Here is an 11272-nt window from a genome sequence, read left to right on the forward strand (position 1 = left end):
TGGACTTGGATATAATCTTTCTAAGCCCACCAAAGCATCTAAAAGACCATCTCTCAATGTGAATGCTATATTTAGTGGTGATGATGATCTCACTTCAACTAAATCATCTTCTACTTCTATCAACTCTCATTCCCCTCATAAGGAAATCTTGGTGATGAACAAATCTCTTTATGACTCCCCTCAAATTTCTAAATCCACTTATGAATCTTTATCTCCTATTCATCATAAAGTCCTTTCCTCTAGGGATAAGGCTCTAATAAATTACACTCATCTTTCTTCTAAGATTTCTCATAACTTTCCTTCTTCAATTTTTATCACTTTATACATGTTTTTGATCTCATTTATAGTTGAGCATTTAGCATGTCATATTCAAATACCTCATCCAATCTATCATGTCTCTAAATAACATTAATGGATATTATGTTGCTCATCATTATGTGACATTGGTAGCTCATTTACTGGGGGCTCATTGTCATTCATGATGGTACAATTTCAAGTGCAATCATATTTTTGAAGCAACATAATAGCCTAATTTTTCTATGTTATCTCTTGTTCCTATGGGGTAATAGTGCGGAAATATTGATCATCTTTGCTTTAGAATTCTCTTTTCCTAGATATGGGAGAAGATGTGTATTCTCTTTCTTATCCTACCCACTTCTTGTGAGGAGCATTTTACATACACTAATGTTTTGCTTGCATGAACTCATGTGAGTATGTAGTACATTTTGCTTATGTCTAAATCTCTCCCTAGAAAATTGTGTAAGTCATTCTCATTGTCCTTATCCTTGGGAGGCAATGATCTTTCCTTATTTTTATCTAAGGATCCACTTTTTCCTATTTCGTGGATGGTGTGAACTTTATTACTTGATGTTATTCCTTGTATGCACTTGTTGTTGTTTGTTCAAGGATTCTCTCTTACAAGAGGTGTAAGTCCTTGACTACAACCTCATTTGCACTTGGTAAAATACATCCATAATGAATTCACTCTCCCAATTGGGTTAAAAAAGCGTCATCCTTCATTAAGAATCACTTTCACCTCGCAAAAGAAGGAAGTATTGCATTCTTATTCTCTTCTTTGTCTTATTCTAGAAGATGTTATTCCTCTTGGGGATAGGTATCTTTTGTACAAAGATCTCTTCTCCTCTAAGGATCTCCTTTACACATACTACAAGATATACCTTTTCAACTATCTTATCCTTGCTTAAAGAGTGCAAAAACTCTCTTGCTTGGATCTATGACATTGTTGCATTGTTGGGGTATCTTCTTTTGTGATGAAGGTAGGTATCCTTGTTCTACTTTGCTTATGACATAAACATTACACTTTTTGAGCAATGGGTCATTCTCGGAACCAGAGCACAGACTCTTAGAGCGAGATGTCTCCATTTTTCTTTTATGCAAGGTGATTATTCTTGGAACTAGAGCACAGACTCTTAGAGCGAGATGTCACGCTTTTGTACTATACATATACAGGTTGTAGCATACTCGGGCATAGACTCCTATGAGGTGCTTCTAACCTCACTTACACACACATGCACAAGGTTGAGTGGAACTAGCGGCATAAGGCTAGACTTTCTCACTCTCCTCCCTTACATGGATCAGCTAGACAAGGTTTAGGGGCAAGAAGTCCATGTTTTCTCTCTCTTCTCATGGATCACCAATGTGTGTATTCATGCTTTTTTCCTTTCTTTTCTTCTCTTTGCATTTTGTTTTCATTTACATCCTTCATCTTGTGTTAGAGAACTCTCAAATCCTCACACTCTTTGTTGTGTTGGAATTGAGATTTAGTCCTCTTTCTTACCAAATGATTCTCCATTATTTTTTGATCTCATATCAAATCTTCTTGTGAGCATTTGTCATCAATATTCTTCAACAATTCGAAGTGGTAAACATGATACCCTGTTTCAACTCACTAAAATTAGCAAGCCGAAACAGGGGGGGGCATATAGCTACCCTCGAATTTTCATCACCTTCCTTAGTAAGCATTAGGTGATTTTGTGATCTAACGTGTGTTTTGTAGGGTGCGGTTCCTAACTGTGTACTGCAGATACCGCTGGGGGCTTCGTTCGACAGACTTATGGATATATCCTTTTTCAAATAATGTTTACTTTTCTATACTTTAGCTTACATATGCACATAGTGTTCATATGACCGCTAAAGTGGGGGCTAAATGTAGCGTCGTAAATTGTACGCACTTGCTAGGGTGGTACAATTTCACACCTAGTTTAGCACCCGCCTTGGCGCATTTTGCATTTTGCATTGCATTTCCCCTTTAGCACTTAATTAATTAAATTAATTAGGTCTAGGGTTCTATTTTATTATCTCCCATATCATAAAGTTGGGCCCTTTTCATTAAAGTGTGCCCCTTTCATTTTATTCTCCCAATACATCATTTAATCAAAAACCCTAATTAGGTCCTATTTTGAACTTGGGGGCTTGATTTTGGGGGTCAAAACATCTCGAAATCAGCTGTAACTTCGAGATTCGCTCTAAAATCATCATATCCGATGGCCCTGAAAATTTGGTAAAAAGTTGTCGGGACCATGGCGCCCGGCGTGCACATGGTCCCGGACATTTTTCCTGAAATTTTAGGAGCATGATCCAATCATAAAATAAAGCTTAACCCCAAGAAATTGGCAGGAGATTCAATCTCTAGGTCGGCCAAAAGTTGAAATTAAGACCTAGGGTTTCATATATAAGAGCTCTCTTTCTTCATTTGAAAGGATCTGAATTTTTGGTTTCAAGGACCCTCTATGCAGCGAAAGAGCAAATCTTTGAAGACTTCAACAACATTCAACATCCATCCATCAAGCATCTATCATTCATCCATTTAGGGCTTTGAAGGCATTGAAGAACAATAGGGGATCACCGACTGAAGATTGGCTTGTACCCCTCCCTTGGGGTTGGGTATGATGTCATGTTGTTTTCATGTCTTTGCATAAGCCTCATTATATCATTTGTATTCATGCTTTAGATCACTTTGCATCTTGATTTGGAGCATTTACATTATCATTTACAAGCAATTAGGGTTTACTTTCTAGGTTGCTCTAGTTTGCTTACTTGCATTTTAGGATCTTGCACCCACACAAGGTCTACACACACATTACTGTTACAATACAACTTGGCTATTCATGGAGGTGGAAATCACCGAAGCAGGGGTTTGACTAAGGCAAAACCCTATATAGCCGCCCACCATACCTTTTCAGATATAAGTGCAGGTTTCAGGATTCGGACGACGCCGCAAGTTGTAGATCCGACAGAAGTGGACCGAGACAGAACTTCACACCAAATTTCAGAGTAAAAGACCAGGATAGGGGCATGGGGCACCCTGGTCCTACCAAGACAAGGGCACTGGGTGTCCTGGTCCCTGGGACAGGGGCGCTAGGCGCCCTGGTCCTTCTATCAGACAACAAGTTTCAGCATTTTTCTGACAGCTTTTCAGGTTGCAAAGCAGTAGTTTCAGGAGCAGAATCAGGACAGTGGCGCCTGTGCCCCCGTCACGAACATTTTCACTCAAATTTTAACTCCAGGTACACATCTGCATTCTTGTCTTGTCCTTGTGTTTACAGCTTTCCATTGTTAAATCTCAATTCTACAATCTTGTGCTCAAAGTTACTAGTTCATACTTACACTTTGGGGTTAGGAATTGAACTTGCATCATTTTACTTATCATTTGCAACAAAGGAATAGAAATCCTAATAGGTAGCCCATGGTTCTCTCTTCCACAAAAAGAAGTAGCCAATTGTGTGATTAGGCTCTTTCGTATTCCACAAGTGTGTGATTGAAAGTGAAATTAGGGCATGTTTGCTTAGTGTCACTTTTTCCCCTACACAGAGATATTCCAAATGATTTTCCATCGGTTAATAATATCCCAATCCTGGTCAGGGGTAGGGATAGCAGGATCAAGTCAGCGGAAAGGATAACAAGACACAAAATTCTCCTTAATCAAATTCTAGATTTGGCAAGCCACACAATCAGAAGAAGATTCTTTGTCCCTAAAAGTATGATTATTTCTTTCTTTTTAGATACCCTAGGCCACATGGGGCAACATAAAGCTTCATACAAATTCAAGAGAGGGATTTTCTAAGGGACATCTCCACTGAGACTATAAAACTTAAAAACCCAAGGGAAAACACCACATAATTCTCTAGAGGTAAAAGAAAGGTTCAAATATCCCAAGTGAAGGAACAATGAAGCATCAAACGCGTGACATCTTCAACATTTTCCACAAATTATCGATGTATATAATCTTATTCTGCATGAAGAGCCAGAAGAAAATATTAATTTTGGGCACCAACAAACTATTCCAGATACAAGACCAAAAAGGTGTAGTTGCAAAAGTTCTTGTTAAAGTAATATTAAACACACCATGTCATTTCATTAAGGAGAATGGTAGGGATTATGTCTTTAACAACCTTTTAGTTTTTATTGAAGTCTCATGAGCCATTAATATGGATGATCGAGCAATGTAAATTTAATATTATATATAAAGAAATTTAATTCTCATTCTAGGTTCACAATACAAGGAAGTAAAACAAAGTTCCCAAACTTTATAATGGCTTGTAGAAGCTTATTTGACTTAAATTACCCAATAGTGGGATAATTGTCTTTCTTCCTATTGCAAATGCTTAAACCTCCTAGTTTCCAAATCTATTTATATATGGTTTTTTCTATGTTTTAACCATAGTATTATGTACTTTGGATAATCTAAACAGTTGTCATAATTTAATAATGTTTCAATTAAATAACCTTTCGAAATCGTAGGATAAATTTATCAAGTTTGTAAATCATAGTGTATTATTATCAAAAATATATTCATTTAAAGCACCAGTTATATAAATCTCTCTCTCTCTCTCTCTCTCTCTCTCTCTCTCTCTCTCTCTCTCTCTCTCTCTCTCTCTCTCTCTCTCTCTCTCTCTCTCTCTCTCTCTCTCTCTCTCTCTGTGTGTGTGTGTGTGTGTGTGTGTGTGTGTGTGTGTATGGTTTTTTCATTATCCTTGTTGAAATGCTATTTTGAATATTCATGATATTTAAAATTCTCCTACTTGTTAGTGAATGACATTTATAGTCTCTAAATATTTTTATTTATTCAATTAATTGATTCATTTTTAGGAATGTTTTCTTCTTCTATTTGATCATGTATTCTTTAAATATCATTATATCATTTTAAATTAGCTTTGCACTCTATTAGAAATTTTCCATATAGTATAATTCTAGGTTTAATTTTTTATAATGGTTTATATATTATGTATTAAATGAGTTGCACCTTAGTTATAGTTGATGGATTAATTATTTTCTTGGTTAGTATGTTTTGATAAAAATAATATATATAGTAATGTTTTGTCATTATTTTATGTATTCATTAAATCCTCAACATTGTTGGGCTACATGGTCAATGCTTTATCTCCTTTATTACATGCTTGAGATAGCACTTCACATCGTTATATTCTAAATTGGCAACACAATGTGTGTGAATTTTAAACCATACTTATAAATAGTAATTTGATCCATCCTTCACAATTCAATTCCATGATCAAAGTTTAACATGCCTATATTTGTGTTCCCTCTCCCATTTCTATTTTCTTCCCTTGTCTAATAAGTGAAATTATTAGCATCACATTTGATACTTGTTTGAGTCTCAAAAATAGTAGTATGAAATATATTGAGATTATGGCAATCCATCATTATCATATAGGCAACCATGCCATCCTATATACATGATATTTTTAGCGATTGTGCCAAAACACACACACACACACACACACACACACACACACACACACACACACACACACACACACACATATATATATATAATTTTGTTTTTTACATAATGTCACGTAATTCCCTCAATAATGGTTATTTGTGGATGCTAAATTAATAGGTTAGTCCAATGCAAAAACATCTTTGAACAAATTTCTTGAAACTCTTTGAGCCTAGCCCATAAATTAAAATGCTCTTCTTTCTCAATAGCCACTCAATCTCTATGATGCATTAAATAGCATTTAATTTTATTATCTCTACTTTTATTTACATGTTAGGATAAATTTAATGTCGCTAAATTTATAGAATCTTAAAGTTGGATGCACAAATAGTCCTTTAGATGAAGCATAGCTATGCATGATGTATGCTACTAGTGTGATAGTTACACATGATAGGGGCATTCGTGATGGGATGTCTAAATAGTTCTTAATATGAAGTATCACACTTTCTAAATGGCAGTATGTCATGTAAGTATCACATTGGCATCATATATCATATTGTAATATTGCCTCTCCCAATCTCTATGTGTGCTTTAGAGATGTGGATCCTCTCTTGGTAGTCCATGCAATGGTCCTACGCTATTATAACAATTCATCCTATCTATGGTGCAATTAAATATTTTGATATTGTATTTTATGTTCAACAAATATCATTTGCAGCATTTTCAATAGGTAATCCCAACTTGGCAACAACATGTTCTTTGTACTTATAAAGAAAAGTGTTTCTTTAGTATGGATAGTATTCACTGTCTGGAACACATCATGAACAAAGATGTTGTTCATGTTGACCTTAATAGACATAAGTCATCAAATATTAAGAATCTACTAGGAATCTTATGGACCTTAGTAACATTTTATTCTTGAATAGTTTTTATTGAAGGCTTTTGATTGTATTTTGAGACTTGGCATGACCTATGCATCAAGAACTGAAAGGGGGATTAAATAAAAGATGCATCAAAAAAAGAAAACAACAACATGAATTTACATAGATTAATAGAGAGGGTTTTTTGAACACTAGGTTTGGTTATTCTTGATTTACTATTATCTTCTAGGGATGAGATGAATGCAACTATATAAGCACTTAGTTAATTCTCACTTCACATGAACCTCTAATTACCTACCACAATGAGGTCATCTTTAACATAATATCAAAGTACCTATGTATAATAAAAAGTTGTATATTCATGCTTGGAAATAAAAATACAATCGTACAATTATTCAAATTCATTAAAAAAAGAAATATTTTAATTAAAGCATTTTTTCACAACCAAACTAGATTTTGTTTTGATAATTAAATCACTGGTAAGGCTAGTACCCATTTTGATTAAAAAAAATTAAACATTGTTTATAGAAGATTAAAAAAGAAACCATAGTTTTAGAGCCCGAGACCTTAAGTCTACAAAAACATCATTTGACCATACTATATATACTGATTAATCTTATAATTGTTTGTGATAAATTTAAAGCTAAAAAACAAAAAGAGATCTACTCCATAACTTCATAACTATCTTGAAACATCTTCTATTTTAGAGAAATCTATTTAAAATATATGACTTAGATCCATTAATTAACTCGCTAACCTCAATCTGCTGCCTCCATTGCTTCATCCTTTGAGGAAACCATCACTTCTAATCCGTCAACTTGAAATTGCTCCTCTAGACGTTCTTGTCACATATATGTTGTTATCCATTCTCAATTCATATTTTCTTCCATATTCTTCCAATTCTTTAAAAATTCCAAGCCTCTAGTTACAGTCGGCTTGACTAAAAAATTGCTTATATTTTATTAAAAAAATGTATATGACTACAATAAAATAACATATATAAAATTATAAAAAAAAATCACAAAATAATTTTCAATTAAAAGATCTTTTTTTTCTCCAAAATTAAAATTACTCAAAGTCGAAATTATTCTTGATCTACACATAACTTTGTCTCATCCTATTCAAGCACTTATTAAAACAAATATTTTAGTACAACTTTTAACAGATAATAAACTGCCTTACCGCTTTTATTCCATATATACAAAATAGTATTTGCATATTTATATAATTACAAAATAGTATTTATATATTTATATAATTTTATTTGATACATATTTTAGTTTTTTTTTCTGATTAAATATGTAGGGAAATTAGAATCCCAGACCTTTGACATCATATCATAACCATCACAACACTAATCAAAACACGAATAAAAATAAACGGCACACAAAGGTTGATATACCACAGTAGTAGAACAAACATCAACCTAAAAATACTAAAACAATACGATAACCAAACCAAGCAATAAATCTTGCCCTTCACCTAGACATAAGACTGGAAACATGTTTCAGAACTTTGAAACTTTTCCTCAGTTCAATGTGCAACATATTAACTATTTCTGGGCAGCTACGCTCAACACACGCAACACTGGACACAAGCACAATTCTTTACATACCAGCAAATCGATCAAGAAGCGTGGCTTTATCTTTATCATTTTTATTCTTTATCGCAGATGAATCCCAGAAATGCGAGTATGTGAACGGCTTGTACCGCCTTGGATTGTTCTCGTCCACGAGCTCCTCAGGCGCCCAGATTTCCTTCTCCTCTGGGAAGGAAGTGAAAAAGGCAATTGAAATACGATCTTTGCAACCTTTATAAACAACTCGATGCTCTGGGCTGTGGTATCTGCCGTTAGTCCAAGCCTGTAAACATTTCCCTCATTCATCATTAATTATCGTGGAAAAGTAGTTTGGGAAAAACATAATCATTAACTTCAGGCAGACAGAAAAATTCATACCTTAAGGGAGTCCCCCAGTTTGATGACAAATTGATGAGGGAATGGCTTGACGTCGAACCATTCACCCTCCTTAGATCGTGCCTGAAGACCACCCACATCATCTTGGTAGAGAATTGTGAGACACCCCAAGTCTGTATGGGAGAGAAGCGCCCACTCACCAATGGACATGTTTTTAGCTGAATAGCCGTTTAGACGAACTACTGAATAGTATTTTTCAAATTGAGAGTGGTAGAAAGCCTTGACATCCAATCCCAGGCTCGAAACAATTAATTTTGCGAGTTTTTTTGCAAGATCTGCGACATACAAAGAATATGTCGCCATTGTTTCGCTGCCAAACAATAATATAAGAATTCAAATAGTTAGACAGAGCCATATCCATTAGCTTTAGAGGAAGGCAAATGAAAGATGAATAACATACTAGAAATTTGCATTTCCTTCTGGGCATATCATTGCTAACATTTTGTCAAACGAACCTGGGGTGGTTGGATCTCGAAGGTGAAAGGACTGATAGTTTCATTTTCTGTAGTAAGTATCGAATGGAACAGAAGATAAGGCTTTGTCTTTGACCTCGGTAGGAATGGATAATAAATATCGGCTAACATTTTCAGCCTTATCCAGAATATCTACAGGGATTCCATGGTTGACAAGATGGAAAATCCCCCATTCTTTGCAGGCTAATCTGAATTTAGCAAGTTCGGGATGATGTTCAAGATGGTTCAGCTCTTCGGAATCGAAGTCGAGAGGAAATTTGGAAATGTCGATGACAGGGAGATTGATTTCAGATACAGTGGCTTCAATGGGAATAGGCATTTTGTACATTGCTGGGATTGGAGACGAGAAGAGAGTTAAGTGTTTTATCACTTGATCTTCAAGTTCCCTTAAATAACGTTCTCCAGGGGTGTGTTACTTATGCCTACCTTGGGCTTATCGTTCTTGTTTTCTTGGACACATCGTTAAAAATATTCATCACCCGTAGAGTATATCAAGCGGACGGTTATATCTAAAACGGATTGGTTCAAAAATATAAATATACAAGAAGCCGCATAAATTTTGTATATTAGTATCACAAAAGTCATTGCATTGCTATATTGGCAATGATGTAACCATTTTTTAGGTTTTTCACGTTTGGCAGCATTGTTTAGATGAAATTTAAGAACCATTCTGAGCGTTGGATCCTGCCACCGAATCCGTTATTTCTTCGTGTTCTTTTTGTCTTGGCCTTGTGTTAGGAGAATAATTGCTAATGGGTCCAAGATATTTTCTATATCTTCTTGCTTTTCTTGGTCTTTCTTTTGCTGATATTGATAATTGATGCATGAAAATTTATTCAATATGTCTTATATAGCTTCCGTCATCATTTCTTAATCCTTTTATTTCATCATTGTGATAATTGTGTGATCTATATGTATTGTCTTTGGCCAGCCAGTTCTCATGTTATAGTCATGGAGGACTAGTGTGGTTATCTACAATCATATTGTGCTCTACAATCATGATTTAATGATTATCTTAAGTGTCTAAGGTTACGGTTGATCCAATGTATCACATGCATTTGAAATGGGGTTCGAAGCTATTTTCTTGTGGTGTTTGACTATGCTTGATACCTATCGGAGGGGTTTAGTATAGTGACGTGTATCACCTTGTTTCTAATTGTTAGATTGGTATTCTAAATGATCTTAGGAAAATTTATCGTTTTATAGTTGAGGGCCCATGCATCATGGTAATGTTATTTGTCTAACAACTATATCTTAATGTATCTTAGCTAGCTATTATCCATGTTCAATGTTGGGGCCCTTCGCCTGACCTACTTTAGTATCTTTTAGTCACATATGGACCATTGATCTTAGTGTTGTCCTGGAAAACCATATGATTAATGAAATCTACAAATTTATAAACCATTTGTCTTCTTCTATTCTATGGCACCAATGGAACATTCTTGTGAGATGCATGACTTATGTGTATAATTATGACAAGCAACAAATCTTAGACTAAGGTAAAAGATCATGATATTAGGAAATTTAAAATGTGTTGTTAGAGCTCCTTATGTGTTTTAGATTGCACTAGCCATCATATTTTATTGCAGGTTAAAATTTGTTGTTATAATTTGTATTGTGTAATTGATTAGCTATGATTTGCAATAGCTTTGGTTGATCTCTTGTTTCCTTCTATCACCGTTTACTAAGAATAATAACAGTATAAAGATACCCCTTGATCAATACACTTTTTTTACTTCTAATGGATTGCCAAATTAATATCCCAAATATTTTCTACATAGCTTAGAATTGTTGTCTTCATCATGGGGACTTCACTAGCTAGGCAATATTATGTCATGTGCATTCATATTGGGGGGTTTAATATCCTTAAATTTGACAAGAATATATTGCCTATCAAGTGAAAATATGAGGGTTTTTAATTCAAGCTATGAAAAAATACAATATTTGGTGAAAAGAGGGGGGTTTTAATTCGGGCTATGTATTTGCAAGGGTTGACAAAATAGGAGTTTAGGAAATTATTTTTTTTAAAATAGGGCGATTCTTTAGTATGCCACGAACACACATGATATAACCCAAGTTCACTAAGTGAAGTCCCCGTGATCTTCATAAAAAATATATTCATCATGGTGGTGTCAACTCAATATTCCCATTTATATGATTACACATGAAATTGTTAATCTTTCTAGGTTAATGTCATCCCTAGATTCAAACCTAAATTTCAAAAGTCCATTTATGATGAACT

At 34.6% G+C, this 11272-nt stretch overlaps 1 protein-coding gene across 1 annotated transcript in view; it reads right to left on the minus strand.

The window, feature by feature from the left end:
• Positions 1-9358, minus strand: part of LOC131057230 (2-oxoglutarate-dependent dioxygenase DAO-like) — a 34205-nt gene extending 24847 nt beyond the window's left edge. The window contains exons 1-4 of the mRNA XM_059210464.1: positions 9140-9358; positions 8958-9043; positions 8540-8867; positions 8198-8444 (exon numbers count right to left, since the gene is read on the minus strand). Of these exons, the coding sequence (XP_059066447.1) occupies positions 8198-8444; positions 8540-8867; positions 8958-9043; positions 9140-9358 (880 nt within the window). The remainder of the gene's footprint in view (positions 1-8197; positions 8445-8539; positions 8868-8957; positions 9044-9139) is intronic.
• Between the last annotated feature and the right edge of the window lie 1914 nt (positions 9359-11272).

This window comes from Cryptomeria japonica, chromosome 8 (genome assembly GCF_030272615.1).
Source record: "Cryptomeria japonica chromosome 8, Sugi_1.0, whole genome shotgun sequence".
Classification (NCBI taxonomy): domain Eukaryota; kingdom Viridiplantae; phylum Streptophyta; class Pinopsida; order Cupressales; family Cupressaceae; genus Cryptomeria; species Cryptomeria japonica.